This window comes from Haliotis asinina, chromosome 11, assembly GCF_037392515.1.
Source record: "Haliotis asinina isolate JCU_RB_2024 chromosome 11, JCU_Hal_asi_v2, whole genome shotgun sequence".
NCBI lineage: Eukaryota > Metazoa > Mollusca > Gastropoda > Lepetellida > Haliotidae > Haliotis > Haliotis asinina.
In genome coordinates this window covers 22,589,173-22,615,594 of record NC_090290.1, presented here as the reverse complement: position 1 = coordinate 22,615,594, position 26,422 = coordinate 22,589,173, and the positions used below count along the sequence as shown (strand labels likewise).

Sequence of the window (26,422 nt, the reverse complement as noted above, 5' to 3'; positions counted from 1 at the left end):
GGTACACCAGAAATGGGCTTCACATAATGAGCCCATGTTGGAAATCAAACCTTCTTCCACGCAATGAGCAAATGCTTTAACCACTGGGATACTCCACTGCCCCATTTCAATAATAAAGCAATGCACACTCACTCAGAGATAGTTTCTACAGTTTAATACAATTACCCTACTCTGACACACCAGAACCTATTAAATAACAAACATGGGCCAGACAACAGAACATGGACCTACAGAGGTTGCATACTCCCATAGGAGTTGATAATAAAATATAAATTCACATTGATCCATTGATCATCAAAAGTGGTTTCCACGGTGACTGAATAAACACGGTGACTGAATAAATCAGAGTCAAGTGTTCCACTTAGTACCACAGAGAGCATGATCTTGTGAACAAGAGACTGTAGGCCATCTCATGTACACGTCATGTCTCTGACTGTTGACAGGGGCAATCAGATTTGTAAATGCCATCCAGCATTGAAAAGCACAATCCAAAAGGACGATTATCACTCTCATTAAATGAAACTTAAAACAGAGTGCTGCAATATAACGATTCCCTGTTGAGACCCAACAGCACTGTTGCTGATATTTTGAACAACAATGATAACATCACTGAGCATCATCTATAAATAATCTTTTATGATGAGCAGTGACCACTAAAGCCAAAATTCTACCACATGTCCCGACATGTTCTCAATGATGTTGCTGCCTCTTACAACAGGATATCAGGGCTTTGACAAGTTCTAATCTGCAGGATCATGAAGCCAACTAAAAGGATATAAAGTCATAAATACACTAACTCATTTTCTTCTGGTTTCTGGCCATTGGACACGCCAAGAATCTGGTTGAGGGCAGTCTGGGCAGCTGCATGTTTGGCTTTCTTCTTGCTTGAACCTTCAACATACGTAACATACAGCATATATACACTGTGTATAACCTGCAAAATATATACACAACATGCTCAACATGTACAACATACATCATGTACAACATACATCATGTACAAAACACAACACACATCCAAAACACAACACACATGTACAACATACATGTACAACATACATGTACAACATACATCATGTACAACATACATCATGTACAACACACATGTACAACGTACATCATGTACAACATACATCATGTACAAAACACAACACACATCCAAAACACAACACACATGTACAACATACATGTACAACATACAACATGTAGCACATACAACATGTAAACCATATATCATGCACAACATTATATGTTACATACATCTTGTACAACATACAAAGTGTACAACATACAACATGTACAACATACACTATACATGACATACCACATACAACATAACATCATGAATTGTTGTTAGACATCATCATCATGATCATAACCAATTCCACATCTCACACTGTTAACATGCTTAAGATCAGACAACATTTGCAGGTAATATCAGGGGAGCTTTGACAAATAGAAGAGCATATCCATATAGAGACTTCACATTTTCGCACAAGGCTGTGTTCGTTTGTATTTACAAGCATACAGGAAACATACAGAAAGCTTAAATAGTTCAAGCAGTGCTGAAGATGAAATCATAAAAACCTTTTCCAGTGGCAACAACATCGCCCACTGTCACCCTCATCAAGAAGGTCGGTTCATGAACAGCACCCTCATTGGCAATTAGGTCATACTGTGGAGTTATCCCCCGTTTGGTACATAATTCTTGGAGGAAGCTAATCGGGGTCTTTCCTGGAGGCACAGTCATCTGAAAAAAAGGGAAAAAAACATTCAGTGATACTTTGAGTCCATGTGATTTTATGCTTTCATTTATACTGATTTCTCCTTTATAATTTCAGACATATCTAACATGTTTTAAGGCATTGGCCATGTACATGGCAGTCTAACCTTTGAGCAATCTATGGCCATCCAATCAAACGTGAGAAGGCCACACAGACTTAACAAATCAGACAAGGGCTCCAGCTGAGGGTTTAGTGGGACTTAAAACATTCGCTAGTCTCTGACACTGATCTCTCAATAAACGAAAATTCGCATAAAACAGGTAGCTGACCTGCAGTATATATATGCTTAGGGTTTTCTTATGACAAGGTTACCATTAGCTAATATTTCTGCAAGCTGACATCCTTGAATATTGACAAAAATGCTATTTTCAGCGACTGTTTAATCACTGTTTACAGTATTGTAACAAGTTCCATGTGCATTACCCGGTAGCAATTGTATGGAAAATAGCATTCGGAATCGTTCGAGTACAAACCTTTCTGAGATAAAAGTTCGAAAGTTATGTCTACTTTCGCTGTGTTCTGATTGGTCAATCTGAAAGGTTACCTGATGCGACCTCCTACTAGGTTTTGTGAGAATCAGTAGTGGAGTGTAACGAAAAGTACTGAGATTAAGTTTACTTATACTGCCATGTACATGTATGAATGCTCCAGATACAACAACCATAATGAACTAATGCATAATTTTTGCTTGACATGCTTGTTGTTTAATACCATACAATATTCCAAAAATATTCGATCCAGTAACAACATGAGCATCAATCTACACAAATATCGCCTCTTACAACAAGCATGGGTTGCTGACGACCAGCTGTAGTCTAACCCAATTTTTATGGGTCGACTGTGCAGATGCTCAGATTGACGTCAAGAAGCAGAATCTTGTGCGCGATGTGTTCTCATATATAGCTACTGCTTCATTCACTGTCACTTAGCAGTGTTCACTGGTGTGATTCTGGTCAAAAAAAGTAAAAGTAACTCTAAAATGACACTCGATCGATCCATTTCCACAATCATAGTTAATAAAGTCACTCTTCACTGTATAAATGTGCCTGGGGTACAATATATGTGAAAGGAATATATCAAGTTTTACCAATATTTGCATCATCAAAATGAGATAACATCTTGTATTGAGACCTGGACAACACACCAAGAAAGACTTTCATTGTTACAGTAAAAGGTACTAATGACTAAATGAGTGACTTCATAAAAAAAATCCAGTTATTTTCAAAAGCATTATATATTGTTATAGTCATTCTTCCAATCAGTTTACAAATCTAAATCATGTGTAGGATTTACACATGCTTTATAAGCAGTATCACAGTTTGCAATGAAATTAACTTGGGTCGACTTTGTAAGACTAAATCCTTTTCTTGCACAAAGGTGTGGGAATGTTGATGAATGACATAAAACCGATTGTGAATGTTGTTCAATGCCATAAAATCAATTGTAGACATATTTATGAGATGGGAAAATACTGTGTATCTCAAGACTTTCAAACTATGGGTGTGATGCAGCAAGGAAAATCTGAAAACAACTTGATATAACACTTCACATCCACGGAACATATCAATGGTATGCCAATCATGAGTGACCCTTCTTATTAGCCCAACTTCCATTAATAGTACCAAACAATGGGTTTGGAAACTATTTAACTGCCTACCCTTGTACTAGCAACACTGACGAATTATTCGCACATATGTTTTAAGTAACAGGTATATCTGCCTTATCCCAACACAGTGGCCCTCTCATTGTCTTGCAATTCTTTTAATCTAGGATTAATGAAAGTACTGCAGGAGTCAAACTCATAGCACAAAGAGTTACCACATTCCCAACATGTAACAATGTGTCATTAAAACTGCTTAGAAAGTAGATCATATACAACAGTAGCAATAATAATGCGAATCCAAGTGCCGACAGTCAAAAATACAAAAAGCATTTTGCCATGCCGGGTAGGTCATTTCACTTCAACCTAAGACAATACTTATCACACGAATACAAAATGTCTTCATGTACAAGCAAAAATAACTTTAGAATATAATATGTACGTTTATAGTCGCCTATATCAAATCCAATGCATCAATAAACATAATTTTACATTAAATTTCACCCAAGTCCTTCCTTCGATCACACTGCAAACCGGAAATATAATTTTCCATGTCGGTTATCGTTAAGCACATCATTATATGTTTATATCTCATGATTATCGGCATCGTTTGTACGCATAAGCCTATTCAACATACATTTTAGATACTGTTATACGAAACCTGAAATCTAAATTGTTTTTTTTTTATGTCGTAAACATTCGGTTCGATTTTCGTGGTATATTAAAATGATGGGCCAAAATAAAAATGAAATAAGGGGCCATTAATTATCACTAAATGTTATGTAAGTTTGTTCGTTTTTCACATTTTTTGTCGGATTTTTTATCTTGTTACAATGTGATTTAGTTGTAAAACGGATTACCATCAAATGTGGTAACTGTCTGGAAACCTTCACTATTCGGTGAATATTCCCACTTTTGAAAAACCCGGAAATTGCGCTATTTAACTCTGTTTACCAAAGAGTTATCTCAAAAGTGCTGATAGAAGCTCGCTTGAGAGGAACGTCTTGACATGACATGAATAAGAAACTCTAGTATAGAATGGGTGGAAGTAAAAAGGACAAACGTGATAAAGGTAACTTAAGTGGAAATATTATAGTTGTCCATTTACTAACAGATTGTCACACTGTATGGAACCAGAATTCTGTCTACTGACGAGTACTGTAAGGTAGTGTATCAATGTATGGCCCAACCATTAATAAATTAAAGGTTTTAATTTTGGAAAAAAAATATTTTTAAGCGTTTGTCAGCACATGAGTATAGAAACATATTTCCCGATTCTCCCTCTATGTTCGTTTACAAGATGTCACCTAATGTCCACAGGTCCAATTTTGGACATGGACAAAATACTGTCAAACTTGCTTATCTCAAACACTAAACTGTATTACACAAACGTTATGAAACCTCAAACACATACCCTTGCATCATGGGTTTTCTTGGTATTAAGAAATTTATGAATATGAATACTATCAGTATCACTGATACGTATAAACATAATATAGTGTTAGATGATTACACCTTTGTGTCATTTAATGTCAATGAAACACTCTTGTCATTCTGAACTTCAAGTGGCTGTTGACATCATTTATTTGTTTGACATAGAGTAAATATACAGGTACACAGCATGTCACAATCTCACACCTTAGCAACGTCCTATGCAGAAGTGTCATTTAGGGCTGTTATGATACACTCACATATTCGGTAAATCAAACCATAGCCCTTCATGAATACAGTTTGCTATTCATGAACTGAATATAAATTAATATTTACATTTTTTTTGTCTGAGCATGTTTTACTGGATCCCTCATTAAAGTGAGATATTCGAGAATGGAATATGTACTAACATTGCAGTAGCGCAAGTCATGTTAGTTTGCAACAGCTGCACATGGTACTACGGAGTGTAAATATTAGTCTGTTAGTGTTACATACCAAATTTGAGTGTCATCTCATCTCACATCACTAGTTATAACGGCAAATTAACAATCAACATGTGGGTTCCGTATTGTGCATCAATCACATAGCCACAATATTACATTCGACTTTCGTGAATAATTATTCATATTCATTACCCAATATTTGTGAATATTCGCCACATGGTGTATTGGTTGCAGCCCTAGTGTCAATGTAGATTTATAATAATAACAAAGTTTATAAACTGCAATACATTCAACATTTTTAAAGAATTTACTCAATACTCACATTTCGTGAGCATTAATTTCCAGTTGAGAAAATGTCTAAATATGTTCAGTTTATATTATGTTAACAATATGTGACATGAAAAGATAGGTGGCATGATTTTTTATGAAATTATGTCATTAGAAAATACCACGGAAGCCTAAGAACCACAGAGTCTTAAGATGGTGTGATATGTGGTCTTATTCATCATCATAGTGTTTCATAAAGATGCAAAGACTGCTCATTGGGAATTAAATGAACTCTTCTTTGAATGTTTTGCCCATAATACTTCTATTGCTAAAGAGTTTGTTTAGATACCCCAAAAGAAGACAGAAACAGTCCATTAAATATCATGAATGGTTTACAACACTGACAGCAGCAAAATTTATTATATATATGTATATATGTATATATATGTATATTTTGTACATATTTACGTAAAAGAGTGCCAAGGCAAAACATTGTGAACTGCTTCCCTATTTTTCTGTGGTACCGAACAATCCTGATTTTGACTGGAAACATACATGTATTTACATTATTAGCAATCTTAAACCTGTAATATCAGTGTTGGAGATAGTTATGAAAAATGTTCTGAACTTGAAGACACTATAGAATAGGACAGTGTAGCAAATATTAGTATTTCAGCAGTTGCAATAAGGAATTGGAGTTATTTTCCGTGGATGATCCAGAACAAATGTTAACATTGGTTAATATGGTAGGATCAAAAGAACATGACTTTCAGTAAGTCTTCACTTTGAACCTGTGAAGATCCGGGTAAAATTTGATCTTTAGTAACCCATGCTTGTTGTAAAAGATGACTATTTGGATCAGGTGGTCAGACTTGCTGACTTGGTTGACCTATGTCATCATATCCCAGTTGTGCAGAGATGGATGTTCATGATGTTGATCACTGGATTATCTGGTCCTGACTGGATTATTTCCAGACTGCTGCCATATAGCTGGACTGTTGTTGAATGCAGCGTAAAACTGATCTCACATACTCACTTCATTTTGAAAAGGATAGCAGATGAATGGAAAAGGTTATAACTACCTAATGTTCTGATTTAGGCAGCTTAATGCTTCTTTTGATAAGGTGTTGTTAGTTTACAGGAACTATCGTTTCTTGGAATTGTTGACGACATAAAAATTGAGGGTGTGGTCTCATATATGTACTGATCAGGCAGATATGTTTGTTATCTATAATTTGGACTGTGATTTGTTCATGTGCTTATGTTTCAGGAGAGAGATCATCGAAGAAGGCCAAGGTCGTTGAAGTAGAATATGATGACTTTGATGATGAATCCCAGGATGCTGATAATGTCAAAGGTTGTTACTATAGTGACAGAGATCTGCAATATTTTACACATCAGACCGTATGTCTTTGTAACTAAGTTCATGCAGAACTACTGTTTAACCCCCTGGATGCCACAGGGACATATATGTCCTTCCTCTACATACCTCACTTGGAAGTCCAATAAAATTCTAAATATACCACGCATATATAAATACTTCACAGTTTTGAATTCTGCGGAAAATTCCCAGTTTCTTGATACCATCCACTATCATCTCAGACCAAGCTAAAGTGCTTAAAATCGCCTTTCAAAATAGGCTTCTTCGTAAATGTCGCCATTTTTCAAACTATACAAAATCGAGATTCACAGCGTTATTTGCAGTATGTTTTGAAATGTGAAAATCGGATAATTACTGGGAGTGGTGAATTTCAAAAATAGCATATTGATGATCACTGATATCAAGTTTTCATGTAACCAGGAGTGATAATTTTGAAACGTCACCGATGTACCCAGAATTGGTTGGGATGTTTTCGAAAATACACTTACACGAACGCCGAAGTGCGCTTTCCGCCATATTGGATAGTGTTTACAAAATCACGTTTCGAGAAGCCGGTATTGAGAAGTCCATCACATCATGTATACTTCATAGTTAGCTGCGACAAATGCATCATTGAATTCCCCATATATCTTAGAATCAAATTACAAATAGTCTTTGTCACCAATACCAACTGTCTAGACAAAACGAAACGAAATATATTTTGTTTGAAAACGAACGCTGTGCTCGAAAGACAGCGTTTGACTGAAATGTAAACAAAGAAAATTCCAATTTTACACTGCGTAGCATTTTCGGAAATTTCCCAACATCCAGCCCTCTAATCATTGCTTACAATGGCTCAATACGCTTAGTATATTCAGGGGAAGAGTATCGTGGCAAAAAATAGCAAATTGAAAATAGATACAATGAAATAATTTGGTTATTCTTAAGAAACTGTCGAACTTTTAGTGCAGCGTGACGCCATGACTGACGCAAAATCACGGAGAACGACAACGGTACTTATCGGCATTTCTGGCTTCTTCCGTCATTTACAATGTAAACGATAAGAACATATCACAATACACAGATAGTCAGAATAATTCTGATTACTTACAGCTCACATTTATATACAAAAGATCCCTGAATCAAGCAAAAAGTCGTCGCAAAATCCTGCGTTCCCTTCTCAGCGAAGCCGCCATTTTGAAAGAAATCGGTCATAGGTAGTGATGTCATACGTCAACATTGTTGCACATATTAGGCAATTTCTTTGAGGTGAAGGTCGATTGAACAAGAGTAAACACAATGCCCATACCATTCCGATTGCACTTTTAGTATTGTGATGTATATTTTGCGCATCGTTCAGATACTTTTTCATGAAACTGATTTCAGTATCTACATATATCCATGTTCAACACCATAGCATGTGTGGATATAAGGTATCTGTTTTTATTCTTTGAAAGCTTTTGATTGTTTGAATAATATTTACATGGGAAATTGACTCAGTAAGTGTATTATACCACATTTTAAGCCTCTACACAAGTGTTGGAAGATCACACGTAGCCATTACTGAAGCATGTGCTTTAGTTCACGTGATGTGCAATATTCAATACGTTGGGACAAATATTGCAGCTACATATGAACAGGTTAATAAAAAGCGATATAATTCCAACTTAGAAGTAAAACGGATAATATTAATGAAAATGATTTGTACAGTTTATCAAATGTAGGGGCACACATACTACTATTTAAAGGAATTGTCTTGTTCATTGTATTGGTTTGTGTTGTATTTATAGACAAAACTATTATGAATATTAATGACCAGGTGCGACTTTGTCAAAACGTTTCATGATTCATTATCATTGTTTTTCGATAATAAAGTCAATTCAAATGCGATTAAAATATATCTGATGGCAGAATGTCTAACTCAAACAATATTTATACGGAAATTGTTAAAAATATATACATCAGGTCAAGTCTTAATTTCGACAAGCATTACGTCCATTTTCTAATACTTCTTTACTGAAAAAGCGATCTCTTTGTACCTTTCATTGCATATTTATGAAGGGAATTGATTTCATAATCATGAGAAGAAAAGTCTTTTTCCTAAATGAATACTCAATGAATATTCAGGTGTTGTGAAATTTTCATTTGGGCTAAATTGATGCTAGGCAGGTGCGCGTGTTGCTCACAATAAGATATGTAATAAAGCCGTGCAATTGTTGATATATTCAGGACACTATTTCAGTGATAAAACCATTCATTTTATATTTTGGCTAAAAAGTGTTGAATTCTGACACAGAAGCCGATATCTTTTACACATTGAGTGGAAATTAGGTTAGATATATACTAATCAGCAACCAGAGTAGTCTTTTTCCGACGTCACAAAATGCATAAAACATGCTGTGACGTCAACTAAAATGTGGCATTATTTTCAATTATTTCATTATGTTTCAAAATGTGGCTGTTACTCCGTTAATAATGATGGAAAATTAATAAAAATACATATACACAAGCAAGAGAATATGGGAATCTAAGAACTAAAATATGTATCGGATAGGGACATCCAAATCGCTATTGCCTGATTTTTGATGTAGTACTCTTGCATCTCTTCTTACAAATTGTGAAACTACCAAAAGGTATCCTCTCACATTGGGGAAATTTGTATTGGAATAGTTTGGTTCACTGTGAACAAAACATCACGAAAATATACTGTCCATATCCTCAGCAAATTCTCTCCATGTGATCGGAGTTACATTGACCTAATGTAAACCATAGCTGAGTTATGCCCCCTTATCTTTATACGTGCATGACATCTCTGTCGACGTTTGACGTCATAGTAGAAAATCGATTTTTGACATTTATTGCAGGTCATTTTTGATTTTGTGAGTATGACGTTATGCATTAGCACGTACATCCATTTCATATACACTTATGTCGTTCAGATATCAAGCTGTATTTTCTTCGCTCACACTTTCCTTAAAGATGCCAAATTAAAAAAATCGTAGCAGAGTGCTTTTATTGGTGCACGATAAAAAACTGAAAAATTTACTGTTTTTTAACACACACAAAAGTTTTGTACAACTTTTAGCAGTGTCTATTTCTCAAACCCCTGAGGTAGCCGCAATTATATTTATACCAACGGATAGGAAATCAAATATTCTACATGTCTGTGCAATTTCATAGCCGTACGCAGATCCAGGACCACGCGAGCACAAATCTCGCACAACGTTCACTTTTCAAACTTTATGAAAATGTGCGCCTGAAAAAAAAGTCGGCATCCAGGGGGTTAAGTGAGTAGGCAACATTTCAAACTAATCAAGTGTCAGGATACAAATTTGGAAAGATAGTGGAGTGTCAAACATCATTATTTCAGTGATTTAACGAGTCTTCTAACTTTACATATCTACCACAGGTTTATTTGTAAATCCATCATTATGACCCAATGGTTTTCATGCTATCAACCACTGCCTTGCCAGATCCATACTAAAGGCATGCCAAAACTTCATTTGATCACAATTTGTTGAAGAGGATCAACTGCAGTTGATGAGACATTTCTGTGTGGATGTGGGGCAGTGTGGTGGTCAAGTGGTTAAGGTGTTTGATCGTCACGCCAAAGGCCTGGGTTTGATTCCCCACATAAGTGCAATGTGTGACGCCCATTCCTGGTGTTCTACATCCTGCTATTGCTATAAGTGACTTAAAATAAACTCACTCACTTGGTGTACATGCTAAATATGTTGCCAAGAAAGTGATAACCACATAATGCACAAAGATAATAATGAGGATATAAATGATATTTGAATTCATACAACTGAAGAGGTTGATGTACAGTGTGATGCCAATTCTGAGGTTTTTGTGCAATTATAGATAATGGCGCTGAAGCCAGATGGGCAAGTGTAGGGAAGGGCTATTCTTGACTGGCCTTGATTAGATACTGGTATGCATTAGGGATGTATTAGCCAGGGATTTACAAGCCATGAATTTATGTGTCCTATACACATATGAATTGACTGTGGACGCAACAAAATTCATCAGCGCATCCACAGGGATGCTGAAAAAGTCCAAATATTTTTGTGAAAAGTCCAATCAAGTAACAATAAGTTTGATACCAGTTGACTTTTGGTGTCATTTGCAATTATTACTGTAACAATAATTGTGTTGATCATGATTCACAATTCAGGGTTAGCACCTCCAGCTATCCATAAAAAAATGTTCCTCTTTTATATGCCAACATCTAAATGCCATTTACTGCAGTGTTGTTAAAAACTTTTCAATGTTTGGAAATCAACTATCAGCTGTTTCAGTAAGAAGTAGTAGTTATGGTGTCTGAAATAAAAAAAAGATCAGTCAGAATCTGTCATTTTCCATTTTCATAGATTAGCAAGAAGTAGTCTGACCCCAAACCCCTTTGAAGAATCTGAGGTAGAATGTGGTACTGTAGCTAACAATCAAGATGTTTTCACTGTTTTAGTTCTGATTGTGAGAGTGTTGGGGTAACCGCTTGGTTAAAGCATCCACTTGTCACTCTGAAGGCCGGAGTTCAATATTCAACATATAAGTGCAATTTGTGAAGCCCATTTCTGATGTCCCCCTTCCATGATATTTGGGAATAAAGCAGTGTAAAACCATACACACTCACTCCTTGATTGTGACTTCATATTTTGTAGACATCGCAACAGTTGCATCTAAGCAGGTGGAAGAGAGAAGTGTTGAAGATGAGTTTGGAGCCAAGGATTATCGCAAGATGCTTGAACTGAAGCTTGACCACAACTCGAGACCCTTGTGGGTGGTAGGTGATCCCTTTAAAAAAATTCATGGATGGCCTTGAACTGAACAACCCATCGATCGGGGATTTGATTGACTGCATGTCATCAGAGGTGACTGCCCATGATATCAATCACCAGGTTTGATTTTGCTCTCATGATGTCAATCTCACGTTGACAAGTTACTTTGATTTGTTTGTTTGTTGGTCAACACCACACACAACTGGGATACTATGACATTGCTTCAACCAAGTCAACGAGCCTGACAGTCTATTCCCTACTGTCAAACCCGTGAAGATCTGTGTTATAATTGGTTTCCAGTAACCCATGCTTGTTATGAGAGGCGACTAACGGGATCGGGTGGTCAGACTCGCCGACTTCGTTGACACGTTATTGTATCCCAAGTGCGTAGATGATGCTCATGTTGTTGACCACAGGATGGGATGGTCTAGACCTGATTAATTACAGACTGCTACTGTATAACAGGAATAATATGCTGAATGCGACGTAAAACTAAACTCGCTCACTTTAAGGACAAGCGTGGGTACCTGAGGACCAATTCTGACCCAGACTTCCTCAGGTCTGGATGAATACAATATAGTTTAGTCATGGTAATGTGTTCATCATCAGTCATTGATTGTTACAGGCACCAAATGGCCATGTGTTCCTGGAATCGTTTTCCCCTGTCTATAAACATGCCCATGACTTCCTCATCGCCATATCTGAGGTGAGAGTCGACATGTTTGTATTCCAACATTAATGTTGTAATCAGTTACAAACCTGGTACTAACATGATTTGTTAATACTGTGGTGGACCTGCAAAATATTGATATCATCTCAGTTTTGTTTGTGATTAATTGATAAATAGTGCAAGAAGAAAACTACACCAGTTTGCCCTCTGCCTAAAAAACTGCTTTTAATGTTTTATCATCAATTTATCCACATGAACCGACATCCTGCTCTAAATAAAGGTGTGCACCATATGTCCATAACATTTAAAACTTAGAAATATCTAAACTGATAGCATTCATCGTATGTTGTTGCTACGTAGAAATGTCATGTATCTCACTGATGTCAGAATCAAGGATGGAATATGCTTATTTACTCAGTCTTTTTTGAAAACAGTCTCTGTCTCAGAGAAAAAGATTTCGAGTAAAAAGTTTTTCACCAAACTTTGCCTGACATGTCGGTATGTCCAGGAGTACTTCGCTTTTCATCCACAAAAAGTCCCTGAACCAAATGAAGTGGGGCCATATGTAGATGTGAGTGTTGTTGCAGCCTGTGTGTCGACCTCTCCACATACATGAGTACAAACTGACCGCCTACTCCTTGTATGCCGCTGTGTCTGTGGGCCTAGAGACAAACGACATCATTGAGTATCTCCGCCGACTCAGCAAAACATCACTCCCTAACGGAATCATTGAGTTTATAAAGGTTTGTGAAAAATATAGGACAATAATCCTTGTACCATATGTATAAATACCTCACATTAAACCTTTTTGTGGGAGATTATTGTCAATCTTAAGTTATCACTGAGTAATAACATGATATCTTTGTCTTTGTGTAATTGTTTACCTACTTCAAAGAATGGATATGTTACTTTGTTGTTTTCACATTCGCTGATCGAATAATTCAGAAGTGATAATTAAGTGGACATTCAAGGACAGAATCCTTTTCTTTCCATGAGGACAAGGATTGCAAAGTAGGTCACTACAGCAAGACGATGACCACTTTGGGTTTTCCTTTTCAAAATAACTGGACTTCTTTTCTCGCTGATGTGCTGAAGGTTGGTGTGAAATTGTGTCTATCTGTTCCTTCTGTGGCAGCTGTGCACTCTGAGTTACGGGAAGGTGAAACTGGTTCTGAAGCACAACAGATACTTTGTGGAGAGCCAGCATCCAGTGAGTTCCTTGTGTGTCTCATCCAGTAATTCCTTTCTCATGTATGTTTTCTTATATTAGACCCGTGAAGGTCCCAGGGTAGAAAAGGCCTTAAGCAACCCCTGCTTGCCATAAAAGGTGACTGCGCTTGTTGTAGGCGGTGACTAACAGGATTGGGTATCAGGTAGTCAGACTCGCTGACTTGGTTGACACATGTCATCGGTTCCCAAGTGCGCAAATCGATGCTCATGTTGTTGATCACTGGATTGTCTGGTCCAGACTCGATTATTTACAGACCGCTGCCATATAGCTGGAATATTGCTGAGTGCGGCGTAAAACTAAACTCACTCATTCACTTTCTTATATTAACCCGTATTGAAGGACTTTATTCTTGGACTAGTTCTAAATTATGTTCAGGGTGCTGTGTTGTTGGTAAACATGCCTCACCTCACAAGTGACGTGAATTACCTTCATTTATTTCAGACATGTATGGCATGTTTGCTCAAAGTAACATCTCTGTTATTTATCAATCAATGGATGTCTTGTTAACCCTTTTTGATATCTATGACATACATCAAGGCAGGTCCTAGATTCTAGCCATCGTTGAAAATGTCACAGGATGGTTACATTTCATTCAAGTATATTCTCTTGACATTGATCATGCTTTCAATTTTGGTGCGTGTGGTACTTAACTTTGTTGTGTTGTTAGATTTACCTTACCGCCATGTGTTGTGATCACCCATGAACAAACTGTGACTTGTTGAAGTAAGTCCTTCTTTCTGCACACAGGATGTCCTACAGAAGCTGCTGAAGGATCCTATTATCCAGGAGTGTCGGAAGCGTGAAGATGTAGACGAAGAAGCCACTGCCGATGGTTTTATCAAGGGAGAGGTGTCAGGGAAGTCAGCACTGCAGGTATGTCAGCTTGTCATGGAGGTTAACACTAGATGCATCTTACCTTTGTGCGAGGGAGAGGTGCTATTAAGTTATCACTTCAGGTGTAATAAGCTCTCTCAACAATAATGCCCAGGCACGTAAATTGTTGGAATTGTCACTGCCAAGCTGTTTCCCTTAATCTTGCCACATACCTATGTTGTGAGAGTATTTCCATTAGTCATGCCACAAGCCTATGTTCTGCAGAGTTGTTTCCCTTAGTCTTGCCACATACATGTTGTGAGAGTAATTCCCCTAGTCTTGCCACCTGCTTATGTTCTGCAGAGTTGTTTCCCTTAGTCTTGCCACCTGTTTATGTTCTGTAGAGTTGTTTCCCTTAGTTTCATCACAAGCCTCTGTTTTGTAGCGTTGTTTCCCTTAGACTTGCCACAAACTAAAGTTCATAAGTTTGAATTTCATCTTTAATCTGATTTCATCTCGTGGTTTGTCATCTATAGAATGATGCTCGTGGGTTGCACTCAAGTAGTGTTCTCAACAATAAGCTGACACATAAGTTGAATATATTTCAAAACTCTGTAAAACTATCTCACTCTCTGAAATATTTCCTGGAATGATACCGCCGCCATTACCATGTTCTTATGGAATGTAGAAGACAGCCATGTTTGATAGAACTGTTGTTCTTTGATAAATCTTTGCAATTTGACTACTAACAGAAATATTGAATCCGTCTGATTGAATGTCTAGCTAAACAAGCCAGCTGCGTCTGCAGCAGGGTCATCGTCACAGGCGGATCAGACAGCAACAGGGGCTGAGGGGGAGATGGAAACAGATGAGAACAAAGTGCCAGATGATATATTTGACTACTATGACAAGCTGGACAAGGAGGAAGATGATGAGGATGATAATGAATTGAAAACTGTGTCTTTTGAGGTGCTGCAGGAGCGTGTAGAGGATGTGCAGAAACGGTGAGACTGACAGGCAGTCAGACAGACTGACCCATTGACACTCAGATACAGACAGACACTCAAGCACAGCATCACAAGGGTCAGACATACTGATATAGAAATGGACTCTTACAGACAATCTGCCCTCAGTTCAAAATGCATACAAATTTTATCATGTAGTCCTAATGCCCCTTTTGGGTCGCCGTATCTTTTGGTCAAATCATGCATCTTTTGATAAAGCTCTGAAAGTGGCGGTGCCATGTGAGGAATATGCATTATGTCGGAAAGTTCATGTTAAACCATCATCGTCATTGTCTTCGTCTTCATCGTCATCATCATCATCAGACATCTACTTAGTATGGAGTTAGATTCACAGGCACATGAGCAGTCCCAACACATGCTAATAGACTAAACAAATCAATCACCAGAGAGCATACATCCAGAGTCTGAGACATTCAGAGACACAGAGAGACACACATTTACTCTCTCACTCTCTCTTTCTCTCTCACACACACTCTCTCTCTCCATCTCAGATGGATTCATGATGAGAGCTTTTAGCTCAATGGATTTACAGATGTACTTGAAATGTATTGTCTCTTTCAGATGTATAGAACTGGAGCATCCTCTGCTAGCAGAGTATGACTTTAGGAATGATACAGTCAACCCAGATGTGAAGTGAGTAGATCAAGGAAAGTAGAGCTATGAAACAAAGAATAAGGATTTATAACTCAAGTGGACAGACACCATCAAATACTACTCTCCCAGTGTGTCTCAATGAAGAGATGTAGCTTTATGAAACTATTGTTATAGCTTAAAGGAGACTAATGACAGAACACTATTGCTAGGAGGCTGAGCTGATTGACCAGAGTATGGTATTTCCAGAGATGCCAGCCCTGCCGAATTTTTCGGAAACATCCTGAAAATGCATATCGATTCCACCATTCCGTCAAGGCCAAATTTATTTGATTTTCTCAAAATACAACAAAGATACAGATAGTGTTACTAACTGGAGGGCTAGTTTATTCTTTGACTGTGAGTAATGATAATTAAATAAATATAGCGCTCAATGTAGACGGTCTCAGATTGTTTACACAGGAAAGTAATCTGGAAGTTGAGTAGCCTGCCTGATAAATTCCACACACAGTTTATATTATTCACTCAACATTTACAAACACTCCTGCTGAGTACTGCAAACTGGTTTCAGTCATGTAAGGAGTGCTAACAGCATTGAAAAGTTTCGTTACTTGAGCACAACAATCTATAGGGATCACTAATTTGTTGGGAAAGTTCTGAATTTTGTTTCTATCTGAGGGAACTCGTATTCCTAACTGTACCAAATTGAAGTCAGTGCCTCTGTATTTCAGCATGGACCTGAAGCCGTCCACGGTCCTGCGACCCTACCAGGAGAAGAGTCTTCGGAAGATGTTTGGCAATGGCAGGGCTCGTTCAGGAGTTATTGTGCTACCCTGCGGTAGGTAGTCATTACATTTCATGGTGTGTTGATTTTCACTTATATATTGAAAAAATGAACATTCAGAAATTAGTGTTACCTCTGAAAAAAAATTTATATTACAATATCTTTAAGCAGCAATTGTTATTGAAATTGTGTTTATATTTTTTTGGTGATGATGACTGTTGTGTTTTGACACCAGGTGCTGGAAAGACTCTTGTTGGAGTAACGGCTGCCTGTACCGTGAGAAAACGCTGCATATGTCTGTGTACATCTGGTGTGTCAGTGGAGCAATGGAGGTCACAGGTGAGTCAAGATCAAAGCATTCGTTTACCACACCAAAGAAATGAGTTGGTACCATGAGTGAAGGTCATTTCTGGTGTTCTTTGACGTGATATTGCTGGAGTATTGCTAAATGTAGAGTAATACTACACTCACTCACTCACTCACTCACTCACTCACTCACTCACCAAAAGTTCTATTTTGGCATAAAGTCATCTTAGCAAGCTGATCACTTGATGTCAATAATCAGCATGATCCTTTTACACCAAAGGCAGATAACTCCAGTGTTATTGTGTTTCAGTTCAAGATGTGGTCCACAGTAGATGACAGTCTGATCTGTAGGTTCACCTCAGATGCCAAAGATAAACCAATGGGTAAGTGTGTTGCTAGACCGATGAATGCTAATTATTGCAAGTGGCATATACTTCTCAAAGACATGACACATTTTGCATGTGCAATAGAGCCAACACACAGTCATAAAGGGTCATTTACTGACCAGTCTTTATGACACCCAGCCATGTAGATATGGCTTGTCAGTGCATTTTAAATATTCATTTGAGATCATCCTAAGTGTTAAGAATGTATTTGGCTAGATTTCATGTGACAGTGTCTTCCAAATATGGTGAAAATGTATAGCCTTCGCTGGCAGATCGCGTGGTCAGGTTCACTAACTTGGTTAACACATGTCATCGTGTCCCAGTAGCATTCTTCAGTGCTCATGCTGTTGATCACTGGATTGTCTGGTGTAGACATAATTGATTACAGACCATTGTAATCTAGCTGGAATATTGCTGAGTATGACATTAACCAACCACCCATATTGGCACCATTTCTGGTGTTCCCCTCCATGGTATTGCTGGAGTATTGCTAAAAGCGGCATATAAACTAAGACTCATTCACTCACTCATATTGGCCCTTTGGCTTTGCATCCTTGGCTGACATGAGGGTGTTGAGTTGATGTTGGTACAATATGAAAACTGTCGTGTGATGTGTGTCCTGATTGTGTAAACCCGCCTTGTACTGCAGGCTGCGCTATCTGTATCAGCACATACTCCATGTTGGCACACTCCATGAAGCGGTCGTGGGAGGCGGAGAAGATGATGGAGTGGATGCAGAGCCAGGAGTGGGGCATCATGCTGCTGGACGGTCAGTAGACTCCCTGTCTAGAAGTATCTGACAGGGAGATCTCTTTGTCAGATAGTTGGCCAGGAGTGGGTCAGTAGACTCCCTGTCTAGAAGTATCTGACAGGGAGATCTCTTTGTCAGATAGTTGGCCAGGAGTGGGTTAGTAGACTCTCTGTCTAGAAGTATCTGACAGGGAGATCTCTTTGTCAGATAGTTGGCCAGGAGTGGGTCAGTAGACTCTCTGTCTAGAAGTATCTGACAGGGAGATCTCTTTGTCAGATAGTTGGCCAGGAGTGGGTCAGTAGACTCCCTGTCTAGAAGTATCTGACAGGGAGATCTCTTTGTCAGATAGTTGGCCAGGAGTGGGTCAGTAGACTCCCTGTCTAGAAGTATCTGACAGGGAGATCTCTTTGTCAGATAGTTGGCCAGGAGTGGGTTAGTAGACTCTCTGTCTAGAAGTATCTGACAGGGAGATCTCTTTGTCAGATAGTTGGCCAGGAGTGGGTCAGTAGACTCTCTGTCTAGAAGTATCTGACAGGGAGATCTCTTTGTCAGATAGTGGGCCAGGAGTGGGTTAGTAGACTCCCTGTCTAGAAGTATCTGACAGGGAGAACTCTTTATCAGATAGTGGGCCAGGAGTGGGTCAGTAGACTCCCTGTCTAGAAGTATCTGACAGGGAGATCTCTTTGTCAGATAGTTGGCCAGGAGTGAGGCATCATGCTGCTGGACAGTCAGTAGACTCCCTGTCTAGAAGTATCTGACAGGGAGATCTCTTTGTCAGATAGTTGGCCAGGAGTGGGTTAGTAGACTCCCTGTCTAGAAGTATCTGACAGGGAGATCTCTTTGTCAGATAGTTGGCCAGGAGTGGGTTAGTAGACTCTCTGTCTAGAAGTATCTGACAGGGAGATCTCTTTATCAGATAGTTGGCCAGGAGTGGGTTAGTAGACTCCCTGTCTAGAAGTATCTGACAGGGAGATCTCTTTGTCAGATGGCAGGGCCAGGAGTGAGGCATCATGCTGCTGGACAGTCAGTAGACTCCCTGTCTAGAAGTATCTGACAGGGAGATCTCCCTGTCTAGATACTTCTTTGTCAGATAGATCTCTTTCTCAGATAGCAGGGCCATAAGGGTGGATCATTGCTTGTGCTGTCAGCCACAGCATTTTTTGTTAGTACAAGTGTTCCTTTGTTTTATTCCAGAATTATACTCACAGTGCAATACATGCCTTGTGTAGAAACCTAGAAAGGAATAAAGCAACACTTGTACTTTCATGTGTTATCTTATTTGTTGCCATGAGATTCAACCAGCCAGGGAGAGAGACTTCAGATTCTTCAGAACTTCACACATAACCCAAAAGTCAACACAATCTTTGTGTCAAAGGTATACATTTTAGCACTGTTGTATTCCATGTTCATACTGGAAGGAATTATCTGGGGCATGTGGATGTCCAACTAGTCTATTAATCTGATGTCTGGTCCAGACTTGATTATTTACAGACCACCGTCATATAGCTGGAATACTGCTGAGTGCAGCATAAAACTAAACTCACTCACTCACCATGAATGTGGACATTGTATATTTTCAGGTGCTTTGATGAAGCTGGGTTGATATAATTATGATTGATAACCATACATGCTATCTGACTGTTCTATATTATTCCCCATTGTTAATCTGTTATCTTCTTTGATGTTAAGCTTCTGGTGTTTGTTTGGTAACAGAGGTACAGACAATTCCAGCCAAGATGTTCAGACGGGTACTGACAATTGTCAATGCTCACTGCAAACTGGGGCTGACTGCCACACTGGTGCGAGAGGATGACAAGATTGCTGACCTCAACTTCCTTATTGGCCCTAAGTTGTATGAGGCCAACTGGATGGAATTACAGAATGCTGGCTACATTGCCCGTGTACAGTGTGCTGAAGTAAGGTTATGTTGCCTTGTACATTGAAATATGGGTAACTTATGTCATCGCCTGAGAGAAGGGAGTTAACTGACTATAAACTTTCACTGCTCGTGAAGTAACATTTGTAATTTTGTCAAGTGAGTTATTGTGCCATGTTTTCTTCAGGTGTGGTGTCCAATGGCCCCAGAATTCTACAGGGAATATCTACAGATGAAGTCTATGAAGAAACTGGTACTAGATTCTATGAATGTGCACTTCTTATGTACACATGTTGTGATATTCCTGGTACAGGTGTGACAATACAAAAAAATTCACGATATCTTGAAATGATGCGATTCGATGCGCATTACGATATGCTATCCTTAGTTATTTCTATAGAAACGTATATTTTGACATCAAGTCACAGTGTAGTTTTTTACATAAAAGTATCGATACATTTATTGTGCGATAAAGTATCGCGACTATCAATACTACAATATAGCGTCACACCTCTAATTCCTGGAATAATGCCTAATGCAGTGTTCAGCCACTAATTTTTCACACTCTCTGTTATGTAAGCCCAATTAATTCTCCTCCATCTTTTGATGAAATTACAAGAAACCAGAAAAAAACAAAAACAAAAAAATAGCCAAGAAAGGCTTCCTCAATATGAAGTGATACGTACATTAAACAGACGGACCATTGATTCAAGGACTGAGTTCAGATAACTCACTAGAACATACAATAGGAATGACCTCCATGTACTTCAGTCTCCTCCATCTCCTCCATCTCCTCTGTCTCCTCCAGCTGCTGTACTGCATGAATCCTAACAAGTTCCGAGCCTGTCAGTTCCTCATCCGCTACCATGAGAGAAGAAACGACAAGATCATTGTGTTTGCCGACAATGTGTTTGCTCTCAAACATTATGCTATCAAACTAAATAAGTAAGTAGTTTTTGTGAAATGTAAATTTCTTTCTTTCTTTGAATGTTTGCTGGTACTTAAGTCAGTACACCCTGTATCTAATTGCTGTTTTGTGTAGGAAATGGATAGGATTTACTCAGTACATCCGATTTGAGATCAAATCATTTCACTCAATCACGATCAACCAATATCTTTATAAGGTATGATCCGTGAAGGTCCAGGTAGAATAGGCCTTCAGCAAATATGCTTGTCGTGAGCTGCGACTAACAGGATTTGGTCATCAGGCTCACTGACTGGGTTGACACCAGAGTCTGGTCCAGACTCTATTATCTACAGATCGCCGCTATATAGCTGGAATATTGCTGAGTGGCGTAAAACTAATCTCTCTCTCTCTCTCACTCACTCACTCACTCACTCACTCACTTTATAAGGTATAAATGTTTCTCCAATATGATGGAGAGATATCTGTATCCTTTAGTTTTCTGATAGCGTTGATTGTTGAGGTACTGAATACAAATTTCTTTATGTGACAAATTTCAAACTGTGTCGACGAAATGACCAGCATCACGATGTGAAGTTCTTTTTATATTCTTAATGTCTGATGTCATCCGTGAAATAATATAGTCCACACAACTGACTTGCAGACCCTACTTGTACGGTCCAACCAGCCAGGGAGAGAGACTTCAGATTCTTCAGAACTTCGTACATAACCCAAAAGTCAACACAATCTTTGTGTCAAAGGTATACATTTTTGCACTGTTGTATTCCATGTTCATACTGGAAGGAATTATCTGGGGCATGTGGATGTCCAACTAATCTATAAATCTGATGTCTGGTCCAGACTTGATTATTTACAGACCATTGCCATACAGCTGGAATACTGCTGAGTGCAGCATAAAACTAAACTCACTCACTCACTCACTCACTCACTCACTCACTCACTCACTCACTCACTCACTCACTCACTCACTCACTCACTCACTCACTCACTATGAATCTGGACATTGTACAAAGTTGCCTCCTTTTATCTCACCAGGCTCCTATTATTTTGAATTCAAACCGCTGATTCAGCATATACCCTTCCTTCACCAATGTAGTACAGGTCTACATTTGTTACTTCATCTTTTCCTTCAATGTCAAGCCCAACAGAACTGATATACTTCACAAGGTGACATGGGTACAGTGTGAGAAGATCATTCTGATGTCCCCGGCTGTGATATTGCTGGAATATTGCTAAAAACAGCATATAACTAAACTCACACAAGGTGACATGGGTACAGTGTGAGAAGATCATTCTGATGTCCCCTGCTGTGATGTTGCTGGAATATTGCTAAAAACAGCATATAACTAAACTCACACAAGGTGACATGGGTACAGTGTGAGAAGATCATTCTGATGTCCCCTGCTGTGATATTGCTGGAATATTGCTAAAAACAGCATATAACTAAACTCACACAAGGTGACATGGGTACAGTGTGAGCAGATCATTCTGATGTCCCCGGCTGTGATGTTGCTGGAATATTGCTAAAAACAGCATATAACTAAACTCACACAAGGTGACATGGGTACAGTTTGAGAAGATCATTCTGATGTCCCCTGCTGTGATGTTGCTGGAATATTGCTAAAAACAGCATATAACTAAACTCACACAAGGTGACATGGGTACAGTGTGAGAAGATCATTCTGATGTCCCCTGCTGTGATATTGCTGGAATATTGCTAAAAACAGCATATAACTAAACTCACTCAAGGTGACATGGGTACAGTGTGAGAAGATCATTCTGATGTCCCCTGCTGTGATGTTGCTGGAATATTGCTAAAAACAGCATATAACTAAACTCACACAAGGTGACATGGGTACAGTGTGAGAAGATCATTCTGATGTCCCCTGCTGTGATGTTGCTGGAATATTGCTAAAAACAGCATATAACTAAACTCACACAAGGTGACATGGGTACAGTGTGAGAAGATCATTCTGATGTCCCCTGCTGTGATATTGCTGGAATATTGCTAAAAACAGCATATAACTAAACTCACACAAGGTGACATTTAAAGCAGCACCGTCTCCATTCATTCTTGTGTGACTTTACATGTATTACAATGTAACAATTTGTGTATACTCACAAGTCATACATGTCAAAATCATAACATCAAACTTTCATACATGCTACGTAAAAGAAGACCACTGAAGATCTAGGTTATTATTGATATTCAGCAACCCACTCTTGTCGTATGAGACACCAACAGGATCTGATGGTCAGACACATATCATCATATGCCAGTTGCATAAATTGATGTTCATGCTGTTGATCACTGGTTGTCTGGTCCAGACTTGATTATTTACACATTGCTGCCATATAGCTGGAATACCGCTGAGTGTGATGTTAGACAACAAACCAACCATTTTAAATAAGTTAAGCAACACATATCATAAAATTGTTAATTGTGATAATTGTTATGGACAACAACTTCTTTATTGCATGAGTGCGACATTTCGATACAGTTTCTTGTACTGTTGGAGTGATAACATAATTAACTACAGAAGTGTGTACAAATCAAGCGTCTATGACTCTTTCTGAGTAAAACACATATGATGGCTGCACTACAATCTAGATCATTATATGGCCATATGTAAACGTTTCTGAAATATTTAAGGAGTATTTGTATGCAGTCTTGCTGTGTATTATGTTGTTTGTTTTACACAAATATCCAACTTAATTATCTTGAGCTCTGTGTTCAGGTTGCAGACACTTCATTTGATCTGCCAGAGGCGAACGTCCTCATTCAGATATCTGCTCATGGAGGATCCCGAAGACAGGAAGCTCAGAGAATGGGCAGAATTCTGAGGGCAAAGAAAGGTTACACTCACTATCATATTTATTTAATAAATTTTCCATATCATGTAATTCTGCACTTTGGAAGTAAATGTTTTATCGACAATTATATATCTCTGTTTATCCACACCTTCTCTTTGTTTGAGACAGACACATCAGTACAACTGAAATACTTTGCAGAGTTCACCCTCACTCACAGATTTGAAACAGGTCATTACTTTGCCACATGGGATGTAGGTTGAGTGTTAGACACTTCAGCCGACAAGAGAGTTCGGTGCTCAGTTTACTCAGACCATTGGAAATATCTGTCAGCACCTAGATAATAGCACATATGCCTTGCTTGCTTTGCAGTCCTGTAATCAGCCTAAGCCTCAGGTATGTTTACAGATCAGGGCCTCCTTTCACAAGCTCTAAACTGATCTTTGGGACTTACAATCACCTTAGTGCTTTTTAAAGGGGCCAGATCTAGATTTTATTCCACAATTATGATTGGACTCCCCTACACTGTGTGTTGTGTGACAGGTTCAGCAGCGGAGACGTACAACGCCTTCTTCTACACCCTGGTGTCTCAGGACACTATGGAGATGCAGTACTCCCTCAAACGTCAGCGTTTCCTCGTCAACCAGGGATACAGCTACAAAGTCATCACCAAGCTGGCCGGCATGGACCAGGTGTGTCAGACTACTCTATCTATTGTCAAGGATAGGTAGTCTGGGCCCCATTTCACAAAACTCTCGTAAGCCAAAGATCTCAGAAGTTTTCTCGTAGCCATTGTGCCTCCTATGCTGTAACAGAGAAAACAAGAAAAGTTACAAGATATTAGGCTTACAAGAGCTTTGTTAAACAGGGAACTGGTGCTTAAAGCAATCCTTCATCTTACTTAAACCATGGGTTTATTTCTCTTCTTGGTTGGGTGGTATAAGTATAATCAAGTATAATCTGCCTCCTAGTTGATTGTGCTTAGAAGAAAATACAAATCAGCCACCAATTCCACAATTTAGACATGTATTCTGGAAGAATGAGGGCAGTTTATGAAACCAATAAATATTAATGAAATCTTTACACTAGATGCAAAATTATTGTTTTACATAGATTAGTGTCTTTGTAATTATATTGCCACAGTGATACTAAAGTTTCAGAATCTTTTCCTAAATGAGTTGTTGTATGTTGATCAGGAGGAGCTGGCCTACAACACCAAGGAGGAGCAGATGAGTCTGTTGCAGAAGGTGCTGGCTGCCACTGATCAGGACGCAGAGGAGGAGGGAGGCCCAGACGGTGGCAGACCCGGGGTAAGACTGATGGAGAGGGGGTAGTCTTGGAGTGAGACTGTTGCATGGGGTGGAAGAGAAGACTGATGGCAGGGTAGACCAAGAGTAAGAACTGTGGGGAGGAGGGTAGACTAGGGGTAATTTTGCTTGATGGGGTATGGAGTGGATTGGGGTAAGATAGTTTAGTGTGGTGGTAGGCGAAGACGGGTGGCAGGGTAGACCCAAAGTTAAAATAGTAGGGAGGAGTTTGTAGACCAGGGTTAAACAGCATTGTGACAGACTGTTGGCACGGTAGATCATTGTAGACTGTTTGTGGTGTGGAAGACTATCAGCTCACTTAAGTTCCATGTGTAATGAAGATCCTTACTGACCCATCACATCCACAAGTTGCTATTGGTAACATGAAAATACATGACTCACTTCCTGTGTTCAGGTGTTCCGCAAAGCTGGCAGTATGAGCTCAATGTCAGGAGCAGATGACTCGGTGTACATGGAGTACAAGAGAGGCAGTGGTAGCGGCAGCATGAAGTCTGCAGCCCTACATCCACTGTTCAAGAGGTTCAGAAGATGACCAGGCTCTTGACACACAGGATAGTCAGCACGATGACCAGGTTGATGAGAAACAGTTGTCTCAGCTTCAGGCAGATCCAGGATTTTCCTGATGTCCACACTGACCCAAGTCAAGAAGTGAACAAATACATACTGGCTCACACACTTGATATGTGAAAGAGGAAGTGTGCATGCCAACAACCATCTTCTTTGTGTTTCAATGTTCAGGCTGTAGAACATTGTCTGAAGGAGGACAGACCACAGGTCTTTCAGTGGTTCCGAGTTTGTCGGATGAATTTGTACAGCAATGTAATACAAGAATGTATTTGTGACCCATTCTATGTCACAGACATTGAGCAGTTATGTCTCTATTGTGTCTGCAAAATATTTGCTGAGAAAATATTTTGAGTCCAGAGGACATGTACTGAAATAAATATTTTCATGAAATACAAGCTTGTCTTCTTTCAGTTCTCCAGACTACTTTCTGCAAAATAGACCCTCACCCATTTACTGTGTTTAATCAAGAATAGAATCTGCCAGGGTGCAGTTGTAGAGCACATTCTCCACACTAAGGTGATTGTAACTCCCAATCCTCAACACAGACTTACAACAGTCATAGCAAAGGCTCTTTTGTACAATGGCACCCAGTACTCCATGTTTGTTGTTTAAGGTTGTTGCAAGAATATGGTGGTTCCAGTGTATTTGGGCAGTGGTTTTGCCTAGTGGTTAAAGCGTTCATCATGGAGAGT

General features: G+C 38.9%; 2 protein-coding genes across 2 annotated transcripts in view; one reads left to right on the top strand and one right to left on the bottom strand.

Moving 5' to 3' along the window:
* LOC137256533 (RISC-loading complex subunit tarbp2-like) overlaps positions 1-3,924 on the bottom strand; it is a 582,560-nt gene extending 578,636 nt beyond the window's left edge. The window contains exons 1-3 of the mRNA XM_067794389.1: positions 3,877-3,924; positions 1,588-1,750; positions 798-891 (exon numbers count right to left, since the gene is read on the bottom strand). Coding sequence (XP_067650490.1) covers positions 798-891; positions 1,588-1,750 — 257 coding nt within the window. The 5' untranslated portion in view covers positions 3,877-3,924. The remainder of the gene's footprint in view (positions 1-797; positions 892-1,587; positions 1,751-3,876) is intronic.
* Positions 3,925-4,301: 377 nt separating this feature from the next.
* LOC137255749 (general transcription and DNA repair factor IIH helicase/translocase subunit XPB-like) lies at positions 4,302-26,125 on the top strand. Its single transcript, XM_067793259.1, has 21 exons — positions 4,302-4,456; positions 6,796-6,882; positions 11,550-11,671; positions 12,292-12,372; positions 12,924-13,079; positions 13,472-13,546; positions 14,315-14,440; positions 15,164-15,384; positions 15,967-16,038; positions 16,728-16,834; positions 17,016-17,119; positions 17,397-17,469; positions 18,122-18,241; positions 19,937-20,139; positions 20,287-20,352; positions 20,908-21,044; positions 21,668-21,764; positions 23,763-23,880; positions 24,379-24,527; positions 25,032-25,145; positions 25,558-26,125. Exons 1-21 carry the CDS (start codon positions 4,423-4,425, stop codon positions 25,693-25,695), a joined length of 2,400 nt encoding a protein of 799 aa, XP_067649360.1. The 5' UTR covers positions 4,302-4,422; the 3' UTR covers positions 25,696-26,125.
* The last annotated feature ends 297 nt before the right edge of the window (positions 26,126-26,422 follow it).

Bases quoted from the DNA above. Each gene is read 5' to 3' on its own strand.
- LOC137255749 (XM_067793259.1), top strand. From the start codon at position 4,423: ATGGGTGGAAGTAAAAAGGACAAACGTGATAAAG. The intron at 15,385-15,966 runs GTGAGACTGACA...TGTCTCTTTCAG, and splicing joins GTAGAGGATGTGCAGAAACG to ATGTATAGAACTGGAGCATC. The intron at 16,835-17,015 runs GTAGGTAGTCAT...TTTTGACACCAG, and splicing joins AGTTATTGTGCTACCCTGCG to GTGCTGGAAAGACTCTTGTT.